This window comes from Sorex fumeus, unplaced genomic scaffold (genome assembly GCF_029834395.1).
Source record: "Sorex fumeus unplaced genomic scaffold, SorFum_2.1 ptg000008l, whole genome shotgun sequence".
NCBI classification, from domain to species: Eukaryota; Metazoa; Chordata; class Mammalia; order Eulipotyphla; family Soricidae; genus Sorex; species Sorex fumeus.
This window is the reverse complement of record NW_026606065.1, coordinates 1,670,463-1,688,412: the sequence shown is the minus strand read 5'-3', so window position 1 is coordinate 1,688,412 and position 17,950 is coordinate 1,670,463. Positions and strand designations below refer to the sequence as shown.

The following is a 17,950-nucleotide window of genomic DNA, read 5'->3' as shown; positions in this document are numbered from 1 at the left end:
CAGTCAAATCACAACAATCACGACCATCCTGTTGTTCGTCGATTGCCTCGAGCAGGCCCCAGCAACGTCTCCTTCGTCCTAGCCCTGAGATTTCAAAAAGTGCCATATTCAAGGCTCTTTCAGAGTTAGGAGAATGAGACCCATCATTGTTACTGGTATTTGGCATATTGGGTACGCCACGGGGAGTTTGCCAGACTCTGCCGTGGCAGTCAAATACAACCCAACAATTCCACTTTTGAGTATATACTCCCAGGATGCAAAAAAATTTATTCAAAAGAACATATGCACACTGTATTGCAGTGACCCCAAACAAAAAAACAAACACCTGAAAGGGGGGAAGGAAGAAGAGGTGGACTGAGGGGGCAGGGGCAGGGGCCTTGGACGTGGTGAAGAGAACGTACTTAACTATGTAAACAAGCATGAGATCCAGACTCCAGTAACAAAACTTAAGAATGTCCCTGTCAAACAGGAAGGCTGGGTGGTGGGAGGCGGACATTGGTGAGGACACAGATACTGAAAAGCTGTGTACCTGAAACTGAACTATGAATGACTTTGTGAGTCATGGTATGGAAATGAAAAATTGAAAAATTGATGTTCTGTTAAGAGTCCGACAAGAAAAAAAAATAGGAAAAGTAATAAGAGATTGTTACAAAGGTACCTACCTCTTGAGATGCAATTTTACGATTCAGTTCAGCCACTTTGGAAGAAGAATTTTCTAGTGCATTCTGGCAAAGGAGTTTCTCTATTTCCCTCTGGTGAGACGCCTTGAGAGAGGTGATGTGTGCTGTCGTATCTTCCTTGACCCTTGAGAGAAAGTGAAAACCATCCGTGAGTGTTTCTTTAACCTCTAATTCACAGCAAGCCCAATCCCAGCATAAGAAGTCAGTATGAAAATTAAACAAGGGGACTTGTTTCTACTATCCTAAGACTCATATTATTATTACTATTTTAATATCCCACAAATGAGCGCAACCATCTGTCCCTTTCCATCTGATTAATTTCACTCAGCCTGATGCTCTCCATGTCCATCCATTTATAAGTAAATTTCATGGCTTCATTTTTTAAAAGAGCTACATTGTATTCCATTATTTAGATGTAACAAAGTTTTAAGGTACCATGATTTAAAGAAGCAACGTTTTTTTTTAAACCAGTTGCCTGTTCTTGGAGGATTGGTTCATGGTTGGAAGCCTGCTTCAAGTGTTGGGGGAGAAGGAAGTTGACAGAGAGAAGGGACCACTATGAAAAAGATAGTTGGAAATGCTAATTTCTGGATAAAAAGTGCATGTGAAAGCAGGTAAAGGAACAAAAATGAACACCTCAGTATCTGTGTTGCAAACTATAATGCCCAAAAGGGGAAGGGGGGAGGGAGAGAGAGAGAGAGAGAGAGAGAGAGAGAGAGAGAGAGAGAGAGAGAGAGAGAGAGAGAAAGAGAGAAAAAGAGAGAGAGAAAAAGAGAGAGAGAGAGAAGAGAGAGAGAGAGAGAGAGAGAGAGAGAGAGAGAGAGAGTGCCTGCCAGAGAAACAGGTGGGGGGGTGGGGTGATGGGTGTTGGAACAATGTATGACTGAAACCCCATCCTGAACAGCTTCATAACTGTGTATATCATGTCTCCAGGCTGCTTTAGGGAAACATTATAAGACATTTCCTACTCGTTTTCCATAATTACCACACCATACTTGATGGGGTTCAGACGGTAGGCAACAAATCATAGAGAGAAATATTTAAATATATGCCTCTCGGAGAGCCCGGCAAGCTACCGAGAGTATCCTGCCCGCGTGGGCAGAGCCTGGCAAGCTCCCTGTGGCATATTCGATACGCCAGAAACAGTAACGGCAACAGGTCTCATTCCCCTGACCCTGAAAGAGCCTCCACTCGTTGGGAAAAGGTGAGTAAGAAGAGGCTGCTAAAATCTCAGGACTGGGAGGAATAGGGACGTTACTGGCATCCGCTGGAGTAACTCAACGAACAATGGGATGGCAGGAGTCATAGAACTGCCGTGTCTTGTCTTTGAGGTCCAGGTAGGAAGTAACATGGCAGATCTGATACTGTCAAGGAAAACGAGAACAGAGAAAGCTCTGGACTGGGAAAAGACTAGCTTTGAAATAGTGGTGAGGACACAGGCAATATTGAACATATTTAAGGAAGTGAGGTGGGAATGAAAGAAGCGTCTACTCATGGAAGGTTGGTGCTGAAAACTGGACATGCATTAGGGTACTGTCTGATCGTCTGAAAAAGACCTAACTACAGCAGAGACAGTGGTTAGTACTTGGAGAGTAGGAGAAAGAAGGGACGATTAAAAGCCCCATCCTCAGCAAGGGGCCAGAGAAAGAGTCTAAGGATTTTAAGGCACTTATTTTGCATTCGTGGCCGCGTGACATCTTACTATCTCATTCCTACTTTGGACAACCTGGCAGGCTACAGAATGTAACCTGCCCACACGGCAGAGTCTGCCAAACTCCCCGTGGCGTACCCAATATGCCAAATATGACAAGATATATTCAAGAGCCTTGAATATGACACTTTTGAAAATCTCAGGGCTAGGACGAAGGAGACGTTACTGGGGCCTGCTCGAGGCAATCGACAAACAACAGGATGATCGTGATCGTGATTTTGCATGCAACATACCCTGTTTTCAATCCCCTGTAGTGAATATGACCCCAGAACCCTCCCAGGATTAGCCCTTGAGCCCACAGTCAGGATTAAGCCCTGAACACCACACCAGAACAACACACACACACACAAAACCCAAAACTGAACTTCAGTGGATTAATGTGAACGCAAGGTCATTGCGAAGTTATTTGGGAAGAGCAGAGGTTTTGCTCTTAGCTGTATGTCGGGTAGTTTTAATGATGGCTGTTTTCTGATAGTCATGGGCTGGTGGGGATTACCAGTAATGATTTTCATTCACAAGAAAGCTCTATGGGTCTGCTTCTCAACAGTTTGGAGGGGTGCAGGACGATAAGAGAAGTCAGCCCTCAGATACGGTTTGGATCGACATAGGACCACCCAAGTCTAGGCTTCTAGCATATAAAGGACCCTGTTCTGAAACACATTCATGTTCAACAACGGAACACAGTCTCTTAAGACCTGGTTCTAAATTCCGTTCAGGGCTGAACTATTCCTAGGGAACAAACCATCAGGGTTATTCTCATTTTTACTCTGTAATATCCCCCAGGCTAAAAATTTCCTTTTACCTTTTTATGGAATTTTCAAGTTGGCGCATTGTTGTTTCCGACTTCTTCTGTAGTTCGTCCCTCTCCGAAATTAACCCCTCCAGTTCATCTCTAAGCCTGCAGTTCTCTTGTAGAACCTCTGAGAGACGGGAGCCAGTGGAATTAGAGGGCTGGTAAAGCTTGCCGTTCTGGGTTCCAGAGGAGGCGTGGCTACCTCCTCTACCCGGCTGAGGAGCATCTCTCTTGGCGCTCTTTGAAGTCACCTCCTCTCGGCTCTTGGAGTTCTGGCGGGACAGCATCACTCTCCTCTCCTTCTGGAGCCTCTCCACGGTCTTGGAGAGGGTTTGTATCTCTCTGCTCTTCGCCGCCAGCTCCTCGCTGAGCCGTGCCATTCGCGCCTTCGCGTGTGCCTGTTCCACCTGGAACTCTATGGACTGGACGCCTTTGTCATCCTCATCGTTTTTCTTGAGCTCCGGCTTCGCATTCTGACGTTTGAGAACGTCGATTTCAGCTTCGAGGTTTGTGACAGTGACCCGATGGGCTTCCTTGATCTCCCTGAGCTCCTCTTCGAGTGCTTTCGCCCTGGAGTCGTCACACTGGTGCTGGGACGCTTCCTTCAGCTTGCAGGCAAGTAGCTTCTCCTGCTCCTCTGCTCTCTGTTCATACTGAATCTAAAGAGAAGAATCAATATGATGCCCAAGTACTGCTAACTATTTTGGCTCTTGCAGCCACGTTTTTCTACCAAGTTCTGCCTCTCGCTGCATCCCAGCACTCACTATGTGTTCTGTGATTTTCAACAGAATTTACATCCTGTCCCTCGAGTCAGCCAAATCTACTAAAATCTTAATCTTTGAGGGGTCCGGCATGTATGGTCGATTTTTGTGAAGCAAATTCCACTATTGGTGAATGCTTTATAAATACGAAATTGCTTATGTATTTGTACAACCCACTGCTGTGTCTTGCAGGCCACACTCAGCAGTGTTGGAGGTCATGTGGCCAGGCGTTGCTCCTGTCAGCAATCAGGGGACAATGCAGTATCAGGAATATGCCAAGCGTGTGCTCAGCCCTCTGATTCATTTCTCTGGTCCTGAGTACCCTTCTTTCTATCCCAGAGTTTAGATAAAAGAGAGTATACAACTCTTTGGGATAAAAAGAGTATATATACACTTAGGGGTATTAGTATCTCTGAGGAAACAACACATTTTCAACCTTCGAACATCAATTTAGAGGCCTCACAGGGTAAAAGTCGGCATGGAATTTATTTACTTCGGTAAAGAACCTGTGTCGCTTTCCCTACGGGGAGAGGTTTCAATATTGCTCGTTCACTTATTCGCCCAATACTGTCTGAGCCACAACTGGGTGCCAGACACTGTCAGATTCTCAAGGCAAATTCAGGACTAACTTTAAAACAGTAACATGCTAACAGATCAATGTCCTAAGAGAACTGTGATAATGGGTCCATGGATTTGCACAGAGTAGATGAAGGACTGTAGGGTCTGAACGTTTGAGGAATGTGGGGGGAAAAAAAATAGAGGGAACATTTAGGTTCAACCTTGAGAGATGGGTGTAAATTTAAAGGTAAAATACAGGGAACCAGAAATTAAAGGAAGAAGTGGCTGGAAGTGGGCCTGGACCTCCAAGAAGAAAAGGGAGACAGGCAAGAGGATAATTAGGGCAGATAGATTTAGAGACATAAAAATGAGGCTGGAATAGTAATTCATAATATAGCAATTATAATGATTTATTATTTGGTTACTCCAGACACAGTACTGGGTTTTATATATTCTCGACTGTCAGTCCTTGACACAGACTCAACCATATCAATCACTCGACCCACCACTCCTTCAGTGAGAGGTTCATTGTAAACACTTCCTCAGGATTTCCTCTCAGCCAGGTACCTAGCTAAATAGGAACAACTATAACAATAGCTGAAAACCAAACAGTTTTAGCCATAATGGCATACAGAAGAGGTGAAAGAAAGAGCCCTGGTGACTCGATTAAAATGACTGTGGATACAGAAAAGGCAATGAAATGAAGGTCCATGGAGTCTCAGTGTTTACAAAGGTATGTTGTCTATCTGGAGTTCAGGGCAGGTGTCAACAGGGAGTCTCTCAACTGCTTGGGTTGAGAGCTGAAGAGAAGAAATACCTGAACTGTGAAAAAGGAAGGTCAGCTGTCAGTATAGGCACACCTCAACGAAACCGCAGGCTTTCCCCCCTAGACTACCACAACAAAGCAAATCTGCAATGCACTGAGTCGTGTGAATGTTTGTTTCCCAGTATATGTAAAAGTCACACATGCACTGTGGTGATTAAGTGTATAAAAGTGACATTATCCCTAAAAAAGTTATATAACTCAAAATAAAAGCTAAAAGAAGCTAAAAGAAATAAAGTTAAAAAAAACAAAAGAAACTAAAAAAGCAAAAAGAAACTAAGAAAAGTTACATAACGGAATTAAAAATCTTTGATTGCTTAGAAAATAAAAGCATCATCTGAACTTTGAGCTAGTCCTAAACTTTTGGTTCACAAGAGGGCTTATTAAAAAAAATGTTATTGGGCCAAGAAGATAGTACAGCAGTCTAGGTGCTTGGCTTGCACGTGGCTAGCCCTGGTTTGATCCCTGGTATCATGCACAGTCCTCCAATCACCAGGATTGAGAGCAGAGCCAGGAGTCAGCCAGGACATCTGTTGGCTGTGGCCAGCCAAAAAAAAAAAAAAAAATCATTATTGTGAAGGGCACCTAAGGTGAAGCACAATACAATGAACTATATGAATATATGATTTTTGTGACTGTAGAAAATACGGCAAAAAGAAGCAGGTTAGTATTGAAGGATACATGAAGCATGGTATGAGAAACACTGGCATGGTATTTCCCCCTGGCAATACACAGGATTAAAGGGCCACCGTTTATTGTGAGAGAAATAGGAAGTTATTGGGGATATAAACAAAGGTGTATATGCATTGTAAGAACGAGATAAGAGGCGCTGGAGAGAGTACAGTGGGTAGTGTGCTTGCCTGACATGCCGCAGACCTGGGTTCAATTGTTAGCACTCCACATGGTTCCCCGAGCACTGCTAGGAGTAATTCCTGCGTGCAGAGCCAGGAATAACCCCCAAGTACCACTGGTGCGGCCCCCAAAGCAACAACAACAAAAGATTAAGATAATGAAATTATGATTCTAGGGTCAAGAGATGATTAACGGTGAAGTAGATATTAGTCTAGAGGTTTTTAAGGCAATCTAAACCATCATTATTCGTGACAACAGGCAGTGACTGACAGGAAGTTAGAAAGGAAAGAGGCATTTAAAAGATAATGACGAGTAAAAGTGGCATTTCCCATTTATTTCTCTTAGATAATAGCACTCTGCATAAACGACCACAGAGCTCCACAGCTCAAGCTTTGAAAGTAAATTAAATATCATGTCCTGTTTCAAATTTGGCCACAACAGCACTTGTATGTTCTGATTCATTTTTATCCGATGAAGAAGTCAGAAAATCCACAAAGCAAATCATTTCCCGCATACACTGCTCTGTCCCCTGATCTACCTTTTAAAACCTTCTCTCATTCCTTTCTTCCTTTGAGAGGTAAATTCAGTGAACATATTTTCAAAACGGTAAAAATTTCATATAATTAATATATCTAAGAGATTGTTTTTTTCATGACTTAAACGACCAATTCTCATATTGATAAGCACTTACGTAAAGAATGTAAAGATGATTCGGTGCTTGAGGATTCCATGTCTGAAATGATTGTATTTCATTAATTAATTAATTAATTTGCTTTTTGGGTCAATGTAAATTGACCCGGCAATGCTCAGGGGTTACTCCTGGCTCATGCACTCAGGAATTGCTCCTGGCGGTGCTCGGGGGACCATATGGGATGCTGGGAATCGAACCCGAGTCAGCCATGTTGGCTGCGTGCAAGGCAAACGCCCTACCCGCGGTGCTATCGCTCCAGCCCCCCATGACTGAAATGAAAGGGACAGACGAGGAGAAAGAGACAGGTTCGGTCTAGGTCTCTTTTGCCTCTATTTTGCCTCTGCTGGTCAGAGGCTGTGAGAACAGCTGGAAATGCGCAAGTTGGACAGGAACTGAGTATTAAAAGTCGGGAAAGGAATACAGCCGAGAGCCTTTTAACGCCCAAAAGGAAGAGAGGGAGGGAGAGAGAGAGAGAGAGAGAGAGAGCCAGTTATAGAGGCAGGCGGGGGATGTTATGGGAGGTGATGGGATTAGGGAATTAGGGAATTAGGGACACTGGTGCCGGGAAATGTCCACTGGTGGAGGGATGGGTGTTGGAACACTGGATGACTGAAACTTAACCATGAACCACTTCGTAAGGGTCTATCTCACAGTGATTCAATTAAAAAAAAAGTCTTTACAGAAAGAGTGTGAGAAAAAGCCATTTAGAGCAATCTATTAAGTGTTATCTGAGAAGCCCCCAGATCTGGCGTTCCGTCTCTGAAGCACCACGGGGATTTACCTTCATCTTCTGAAACTGTTGCTCCATAGTGCGAAGGCTTTTCTTTGCTTCTTCGTCTTTGCCCTCCAGGTCAGCTTCTAATTTTTTGATTCGTTTTTCCATAAATTCCACTGTGCTTCTCTCCACCGTATCACCTGCTGCAGACGCAGCCAATATTAAAGCCGGTAAAGAATTGGGGTATCTTCTCTTCAGAATTCCTTCCATTTCCTTGACCTATATGTGAAGGTCACAGATACATTATGATTACGCTTGTTACTGTATAAATTTAGGTGATACTCTATCCAGTCATGCTTTGAATTTGAAGGCGTTTGTATTGCATCTCAAGATTACATCAAATACGGAGGAGCACAAGCTCCTATCAAAATTTGTATCTGTGGTTTGTCTGACACATGAACTAGTTTTTTTTAAAAATAAATCCTATTCGAATTATTTGAAATAGATCTTGGGTTTTTTCCAATTATTCTGGTCACTGCTAGCCTTACTGAGAACAAAGCTTTCTCCCCTTTTTCCTCATGACCCCCCTGCTCGGATCATTATGTTTCTATGGTACTGATTGGAAAATCACATGCAAATAAATATGCCACTTTCTTGCAATTAATATGCAGCTCCCTAAGCACCTATTTCTACAGGCAAAATCTTCACTAGATCCCAAACCTTCTCCAACTGTTTCTTCCAAATGAAGCTTGAGCTTTCAAATACTGATTTTTCCAACATAAGAAAGAATTAAATGGCATCTTATTATATATTATAAAAGGCTACTTTTCTTGACAATATAAGACTTTTAAAAATCTTAATAATTTTTAAAATACTGTTTAAAAATGAAAAAATATATACCTGAGGCCACAGAAGTTAATTTGATATTATATACATATGGGCTGGAGCAATAGCACAGTGGTAGGGCATTTGCCTTGCACGCAGTCGGCCTGGCCAAGCCAGGTTTGATTCCTCTGCCCCTCTCAGAGAGCCCGGCAAGCTACCAAGAGTATCTCGCCTGCATGGCAGAGCCTGGCAAGCTCCCCGGGGTGTATTTGATATGCCAAACACAGTAACAACAAGTCTCACGATGGGGACATTACTGGGCCCGCTCGAGCAAATCGATGAACAACGGGAGGACTGTGACTGATATATATATATATATATTTTACACACGATTTTGCTAAAGGAATTATAATTATTTCTGAAAAACTTGTAAAACACTAAACTCTTGAGTAAGTTTTTATTTTGTCTCTGAACAAGCAATGATATAAATAACAGAGGCCCCAAGAGGCAATTATCATAGTTGTTTCAGCAGATTTGGAGTTGGACCGTGCCAGCAGCTTTATGATGTATGCCAACTCTTCACCCTAAATCTTTTGTTGGCAAAATGGGGATAAAATAGCATCAATTTGATGGATTTGATGTCATTAAATAAGGATCAAGTGACATTCACCTTGGTAAAGTCCTTTGCAGCGTACCTAGCACCTAGTGAAGGCTTAAAAGAATTTTTTTTTTTGAATGATCTGGGCTCAAAAATTATCTTTCTTAAAGCAAGGTGGCTGTTGTACTTAAAAAACCTGCTTACAAACTAAATAATGCTCCAAAGTGTTATGTAATTTGTAAAGTTAATAATGTTTCTATTTATGAAGATTTTTCAATATACTATTGATATTCTGAAGTGTATATTACATTGTTTACAGTGGACAGACTTTGTATTCTCTTTAATTTTGCTTTTTCATATTATTTAATGGTACTAGATAAGTTAAATAGAAAGTAATTTTGCTCAATAGAAATTAAACTACAGTAAAATATTCCAGTCAGCAGAAGCATGAATCTGAACAGTATCTAATTAGTACATAAATTAAATCATTTTAATTTATGTGCCACATAAGGAGAGAGTTAATTTAAAAATTTCAGAATTTGGTCACAAAAATCATTCTGAATATATTGGAATATATCCTAGTTATAAAATATTTATTAAGTTTAAAACCATAAGGACATAAACATTCATGGAAAGAGGATTATCAAGATCTGGAATGTATATGCAGTAAACTAGAAAGAACTAATAGGTGATATTTTTAAAAATATAATCTCAGATGACAAACCAATAAAATTTTAATGACAGATCCAGAGAACCAATTTCTTTGCTCTCATCCCCAAGTTCCTTCCATATTGGCTAATCTAAATGTTTAGCACTAAATAAAAACCAAGCAGTCTTGAACTAGTATTCCTTCAAAATATTTCTAGTTCTTGAAACTACTTTTCTCCTGTCTCCTTCCCGACCACTGAACTAAATTATCCAGTCATACCTTTATATATATATAAGAACAGATCCAATAAAAGGAAGTTAATTTTGCTTTTAAGTTTTTTTCTCATTAAAATGGGGATAATATTCAATGCAGCTGTAATCTACCTGGTTTTGGGTTTGTGATGTAATAATACCTGCATATGTGTCATGATATGACTGATGGAATCTTCTCCCTGATAAACAGGACTCTAAAATTCTTACTTTGAAATTAAAACATTAAAGTTTTAAAAATAAGGAAAAAATTGTATACCTCACAAAATAACTGTTCCAATGAAAAAAAGTTTTCTTAATAAGCATTATTAGATGATTAGGAAAAAACCTCCTAGTCCAAAGGGCCATAAAAAGACTATTCCTAAACAGTGAGTGACAGAATTCACAATCATGGTCAGCTCTTCGGGGTGCAAGTGTTTCTGCTTCCATGGTATTTTGCAAAACTTCTCAAGCATTTAGAACAGGATTTCAATTCAAGGGTCTTCTTTCCTGCATGTTTTTCTCACTTATCTCCGTTCAGATGAAAGAAAACCCTATCGACATATCCAGAATTTGAAATTCTGCTGATTACCAAAAGTCTACAGTTAGACATCAATAATCTTTATCAATATGTCTTCTCATACGAAAGACACATCACTCTAAAAGTACCTTATTTTATATTTGTTTTGGGGCTACACTGGCAAGGCTCAGGGCTTACTCTTGGTGCTGCACTCAGTAATCAGTTCTGGCAGGGCTTTGGGATCACATGAGATGTCAGGGACCAAACCAGGTGAGCCATTCAAGTCAAGCACTCGGGATCTGCTGTTCTGTCGCTTCAGTCCCTAGTGTGCCCAACATCTTTTCGTATAAATTGTATATTACATGAATGCTAGGGCTGGAGCAATAGCACAGCGGGTAGGGCGTTTGCCTTGCACGCGGCCGGCCTGGCCAAGCCGGGTTCAATTCCTCCGCCCCTCTCGGAGAGCCCGGCAAGCTGCCGAGAGTATCTCGCCCGCACGGCAGAGCCTGGCAAGCTCCCCGTGATGCATTCGATATGCCAAACACAGTAACAAGTCTAACAATGTTACTGGGGCCACTCGAGCAAACTGATGAACAATGGGAGGACCGTGACCGTGATGACATTTGCTACTTTTCAAAATTATCATTATTATTTGGGCTACACCTGGCGTGGCTCAGGGCACTATAGGGGGTACCTGGGATTGAACTTGGGTTGACCACGTAAAAGGCAAGTGCCCCCTCTGTTGTACTATCTCTTTGGCCCTACTGATGTTTTCTAAATGCAACATACCAAGTCTGTTTAAAGAGGCAGTTCCCTGAGTACTTAAAGGAGGTAAAGTGACATACAGGCAAACCTTTCAGTAACAGTCCTGCAGACCACATTGTCTAGAAAGATGGGGTAGGAGGGTTGGGAGAAAATTCTCTGCCCCAGAGACAGGCTGGGGGTGGGTGACAGGAGGAAAATGAGTGGCGGGAAATGTACACTGGCAAAGGGGTGGGTGCTGGAACTTTCTATGACTGAAGTCCAATCACAAACAACTTTGTAACTATGTATTTCATGTTGATTCCACAACAACAACACTAAAAGAGGTGGTTCCATATTAAAACAAATGGATAAAAACAAGAAATCTCAGGTTGGCTAAATCCTAAGTAAGAACTTCTGAAATGAAAGCGGGAAGCAAAGGTACACTGATATGAAATACCTTGATAAAAATTTATTCTTAACACATACCTGTCGCTCCAGATCCTGGATCTTTTTGGCATCAGCTGCTCTATCTTTTGAACGCATCTTCTGCGGTAAAGACGGATTTCCTGACTCCGTTTTCAGTTTTTCGACCTGTAAGTAATTCAAGAACCTATTAAAGAGCCCAGGGTTAGGAAGCAGAACGCAGCTCAGTGGCAGAGGGCGGGTGCGTGACACTGGCTGCGATTCCGATTCCCAGCACTAAAGGGCAGAAGCTTGTTTAAATGCAGACGAGTTTCAGGAAGGAAGCAGATGTTTGTTTATTCATTCATTTACAATTCTGGTTATTGCACTGTACTGGAGATAGGGCAGACAGACAAGACAAGTGAGGTCCCTACTCTCGGGAAGCTTATGCTTTAGTGAATTACTCAGTTGTTAAGTTTTTATCACTGTCGCTGTCCTGTTCTCCATCGATTTGCTCGAGCGGGCCCAGTAACGTCTCCATTGTGACACTTGTTACTGTGTTTGGCATATTGAATGCGTCACGGGGAGCTTGTCAGGCTTTGCCGAGTGGGGGGAGATACTCTCAGGGACTTGCGGGGCTCTCCAAGAGGGGCGGAGGAATCGAACCCAGGTCGCAAGGCAAACGCCCTACCCGCTGTGCTATCTCTCTGTAAGTAAATAACTTTCAGAAGTGACAGGTTCTTTAAAGGAAATGACACAGTCAGGGAACAGGGAGGAAGAGTCGGAAGGAGGAGGAATGGCAGCCACGTCTGAAAAGGGCATTCAGAGAAAAATTATGGTCGAAATTCCAAAGAGCAAGATCTGGGAAGAACTGCAGCCAGAAGATTTCCGACAAAGACAACACATTTAAGAATCAGAGGGGAATGTGGTGAGCTTGAAGAGAGAGTCTTGCGGGGTGTAGTACCAAAGGGAGCTGTAGAGACAGGCAGAGTACCACCTATCTAGGGACTTAACATGTCCGGATCAGGAGGTTTGGGTTTAGTTTACTCTAAAAAAATCAAGCTCAGTCTAATCTAAAATAGACTGCATACTGAAAGCAAATAAAAATGAAACCCAATCATTTTATTTAATGACGTTTAGAGTATTAATTAAATAATACAAGGGCGAGTAAAATTCATTTTTGAAAAAAAACCGTGTTCATCTTCAGAAGTACATTTTGAAATGACTTGTTACCTCAAGTTTGAGCTTCTCAATTTCTTCATGTGCTTCTTTAAGCCGAACTGCATCTTTATCCAGAAGCTCCTGGTTTTCAGCATACCACTGCAATCTTTTTTGCAGACGGGCAACTTCTTGTTTATGTGTGTCTTCTAAGATCTTTATTTCATATAACTTTTCACCTAAAAAGTAAAGTAACTCAATAAACTGATAGTGATTTTTCAAAATGTGGAAATAAAGTAACCTCAGATTTTCAGATTAAGGCCCTTCGTCACAGAAGTATTATGGAAAAAATATGAAAAACCAGCTGACAAGTATAGGGCACTGTCTTCTTCCATCTACTAGTAAAAGAAGGCAAAAACTGGAAATCCTTGCACTTACAGCAATACTATGTAGAAATCTTTACATCATCAGTTTTTTTCGTTTCTTTGCTTTTTGGGTGACACCCGGCAATGCACAGGGGTTACTCCTGACTCTGCGCTCAGGAATTACTCCTGGAGGTGCTGAGGGGACCATATGGGATGCCAGAGATTGAACTCAGCTCGGCCACATGCAAGGCAAACGCCCTACCCGCTGTGCTATTGCTCCAGCCCCTACATCATCAGGTTAAAAAAAAAAAAACATCTTTTGCACTTACTTCCATGACAAAAGTAAAGTTCTTTTCATGGGAAGATGTCTGAGGTAAGAGATAAAAAAGAAGGATGCTTACAAGCATTTTGCAAAGTACTGATGGGGAAGGCCTGGAGACAACTCAGAGGACTGACTGGAGTGTAAGCTTCGCACAAACATGGAAGGCCCAGAGTCAGTTCCTGGTGCTACCTGGTCCCCTAACTAAGCACCTCCAGTGGTGATCTGTGAGCACCTTGTCAGGAGTAGCCTCTCGCTGTTCCTGGATATGGCTCAAAATCAACAACGGCAACACCAAGCCAAAACCCCCAACTAAAGCAAAAACAAAAAAAAGGGGAATGGTGTCAAATCGTAAGCTTACCAAAGATAGTGACTTGTACGATGAATGTTAATGTTCTATTTTGCAGATGAGGGAAGCAACTGTCATTTTCTAATTAACACGCAGGAATGGATTTTATTATTTTGATTTTTACTCTTTTAAGTAAAATAATTTAGAGAAATATGAGGGGAGAGAAAAATATTTATTCAAGAAAGGACACGGGCTTCTCTAGAGAGGAGAAAGCTGACATCGATTTTTTTTCTTTTTTTTTGCTTTTTGGGTCACACCCAGCGATGCACAGGGGTTACTCCTGGCTCTGCACTCAGGAATTACTCCTGGCGGTGCTCGGGGGACCATATGGGATGCTGGGAATCGAACCTAGGTCGGCTGCGTGCAAGGCAAACACCCTGCCCGCTGTGCTATTGCTCCAGCCCCTGACATCAATTTTATTGTGCATGTTTTATGCTGGTGATAATGTTACAGAGAAAAGGTCCATAATTTGGCTGAAAGGAACCCCTGCCCTGTGTCCTACCATCCAACTCTCTAAAGCTGGTACAATTCATAACAAGTTCACAAAACCTACATAGTAACCTTCTTCCCTCTATCCCTGTTTCTCTAATCTTACCATTTGGCAACAGCCAGCCCTAAACGCCACTCCTCCCCCCCAGCACTTATCAGCACTATCTCATGTTTACTTGTATTTAAAAAAATTTTTTTTTCTTTTTGGGTCACAAGTAACCCCTGGCGATGCTCAGGGGTTACTCCTGGCTCTGCACTCAGGAATTACTCCTGGCAGTGCTCAGAGGACCATTTGGGATGCTGGGAATCAAACCAGGGTCAGCCGCATGCAAGGCAAATGCCCTACTAGCTGTGTTATCGCTCCAGTCCCTTAAAAAAATTTTTTTTAAAAAAATTAAAACTTTTCTGCATTTTTATCTTTCCTTTGTTTTCCCTGTTGAGGGAATGCCATATGTATCTTTTGTTTTCCACACAGTACGATGTATTCATTCATTCGGCAAATACTTGAGAGCAAAGGATTCGATAGGCCAGGACTTGAGAAACATCTCAGTCTAGCTGGGATCACAGACATGTAAAATAAATTCAATTTAAAATAAAACAGCACAAACCCAGTTTACTGTTGGTATTACTGTTATCTGATCACTCCCCTCAACAATGAATTAAATGCACATGTATCTTAATAACCAAGATTTTAAAATATTTCTGAAGATAAACTTCAAGCATGAAGTTCAAGATTAAAACAATCACAAGTATAAAGGTGAACTGCTACAAGTCAGTGTTTCACCTGTGGCATACGCAATCTGATCTTTGGCTTGATCTCGCTCTTTCTTCATTTTCTCCAAGTCGACTTCAAGAGCCTGTTTGTCTTGCTTCAGTCTTTTGATGTCTTCCAAAAGGCTGCTTTTCTCTTTCTTAAAATATTCAAAGGAATAAAAATGTCATACGAACCACAAACGAGGGGATAATCTTTTACCCAATCAATCACAGATACTATGGCTTTTCCCCCCCTATTTGCTATCACTTTACAATTCATCCCTTTGGGATTATGAATAGCTCCTATTACCTACAACAAAGCCCACCGAGAATCATTTCTAATCGTTTTACCCACAACCTTAACGACTTCTAATTTTTTTTTTTAATTTTTATTAGTGAGAGACCATGAGGTACAGTTGTAGACTTACAAATTTTTGTGCTTGGGTTTCAGTTATACAATGATGGAGTACCCATCCCTCCACCAGTGCCCATTTCCCACCACCACCAGTCCCAGTATCCTTCTCACCCCCCATCCCCCCATCCCCCCCTGCCTCTGTGGAAGGGCACTCCCTTTTGTTCTCTCTCTCCTTTTGGGTGCTGTGGTTTGCAAAAGAGGCATTGAGTGACAATCATGTTTGGTCTATAAGAGACTTCTAATTTTTTTCAAGCCCCTTAGAACCGAGGACCCCCAGTTCTGATTTGTTTTAACTTCTGGAATACTGACTGCAGGAATCTCCCGAAAACCAGCAGTTTTTCCACCCAGCTCTCCTCTCAGCGGCCGGAAACTATTCTGAAAAGACAGTATTGCGTATCTGCCCGAGATTCCTCTGAGTAGCCCAGTCCTTGAACCATCACCTTCGCCATCACAGAACCCAGCCGTGCCCGTGTCTCTGATCCCAGCTCCTAGGAACATCCCTCTTCCCGCTCCGCTCTGGCAAGAGATCTTCTAGCTGTTCTCCAAGAACGTCCAGTACACTCTTCCCCCAAGGTGTTTGCACTGAGTGTTTCCTCTCCCTCGGGACTCTGCCCAGGTAGAGCCAGGCACTCTAAATCCGTAATACCATGATGTCCTTTCCCCCATCCCCCTTGAAACCCATGACTCATTTTACTTTCTTGTCTCAACACTCAATACCTCCTGGCATGAGACATTTCCTTGAAAGCAAGGTTTTATCTTGCCAATCCTATCATCATAAACGCTAAATGCTTGGCACATGGGGAAAATAAAAAACCACTAAATTATTTAAATGCTCTACATTTCACAGCACTCTCAAAACTCCCATTCCTGTCCTTGATGAAAATTTTGTTCCTCAAAGCATAGTTCAACTGAGGATATCCCTGAAAAATCCCCTCCTATGCTTCCATTGGGGTACACATTTTCATTGTACCTCTATGCTGCATTTATTACTTTCTGTTTCATATGACATTGATTTCTGTAGATGACTTTTTTGTAGGTTAAAAGCCTCTATAGAGAATGAGACTGATTCAGTTCTGTTTATAGCACTAAGCACATGGCAGGTACTCTATAAATGCGCGTTGAACTAAACTCCAAAGCAGTGAAAAAAATCATGAACTCATGGTAGTACATCTGGTAAAGTTTCAAAATAAAGCTTTTTTTTTAATGGACCAGTGTTTATTAAATTGGGGGGAAGTTCATAGATGTTTATTACATCCATCTATAGATCAGGTTGAACCACGGGAAATTGCCTTTACTTGACTGTTTTAAAGTACAAAAAAGAGGTCGGTTCATATGGTTTGACTTAACTTTTTGATCTGTGTTCCAAGAATACTACAGAAGGAAAGATATAAATCTAGCACAATGCTTGATTTTGTAGTGAAAAACATTACATATGATTGTAATGACAATATAAAACTGCGATTTTTTTTTCGGGGGCCATGTCTGTCTGTTCTCAGGCTTATTCCTGGCCTTTTTGGCTCAAGGGACCACATGGGAATGGAACCAGGGTTGGATATGCGCAAAGCAAGTGCCTTACAGCCTTGCACTAGGTCTCAGGCCCCCATTACTGGTTTTTATTGGAGTGGAGGCAATATGGTTACATGAGTGATAGAGTACATGATTATGGTATACATGATCACTGCTCCTCTACTACCACTAGAAGAGTGCCCAAGACCCTTCCCCACTGTCCAGGGTCACTCCAGCCCACCTCTTCCTTCCAGCACTACCCTCCTCCACCCTTGATGACCTCACTTCTCTCTTGATTCAGAGTCCAGGAATTGGTTGTCCTATCTATTCCCTCACTGTCGTCCTTTGAATAATGCATCTGAGTAAGATCATCCACTATTTTTCTTTCCTCTGAGGTATTTCTCTAAACACGCCCAATTCTAGGCCTATCCAACTTGTACCAATAAACAGAATCGCACTTTTTCTTACAGCTGGGTGGCATTCCATTGTGTATGTATGTATCACAATTTCTTTTTTCTTTTCTCACTCATATGAACTGGATACCTGGCACGTTTCCATATCTTTGCTATTGCAAACATAGCTGTAACAACGTTAAGTGTGCACTTATCTTTTGAGTCAGTATTTTTGTACTTGGGGGACAAATGCCAAGTAGACTTGTTGGATCATATTGCAGTTTCATTTTAAATTTTTTGACAAGTCTCCATGTTTTCTATAAAGGCTGCACCTGATGACAATTAAAATCAAGAGCAGATTAGTTCCTCTTCATTGCCTGCTGGTGAACACTGGTTGATTATGCTTTTCTGTCTTTGTTTTTTTTTTTTTTTTTTTTTTTTTTTTACGTTTTTCATCTAACCATGTTGGCAGATCAATTACAGGGTCTGAGGTGTAGTGTGGCTTGGATCCTGAGGTGCTGGGGAGACTGAGGTTACATCTCAGTGCTGAAGGCCTCCGGATCATACCCATCAATGCACAGAGGACCATGTGGTACCAAGAATCAAACCGGAGTACTATCTCCTGGTTCTATTT

The 17,950-nt window shown here is 41.8% G+C and overlaps 1 protein-coding gene across 1 annotated transcript in view; it reads right to left on the bottom strand.

Annotated features, from left to right (window-relative positions):
- Positions 1-17,950, bottom strand: part of CEP162 (centrosomal protein 162) — a 58,264-nt gene that overhangs the window by 11,429 nt on the left and 28,885 nt on the right. Inside the window, exons 18-23 of the mRNA XM_056109746.1 lie at positions 15,035-15,161; positions 12,804-12,967; positions 11,655-11,759; positions 7,651-7,863; positions 3,194-3,843; positions 663-804 (exon numbers count right to left, since the gene is read on the bottom strand). Of these exons, the coding sequence (XP_055965721.1) occupies positions 663-804; positions 3,194-3,843; positions 7,651-7,863; positions 11,655-11,759; positions 12,804-12,967; positions 15,035-15,161 (1,401 nt within the window). The remainder of the gene's footprint in view (positions 1-662; positions 805-3,193; positions 3,844-7,650; positions 7,864-11,654; positions 11,760-12,803; positions 12,968-15,034; positions 15,162-17,950) is intronic.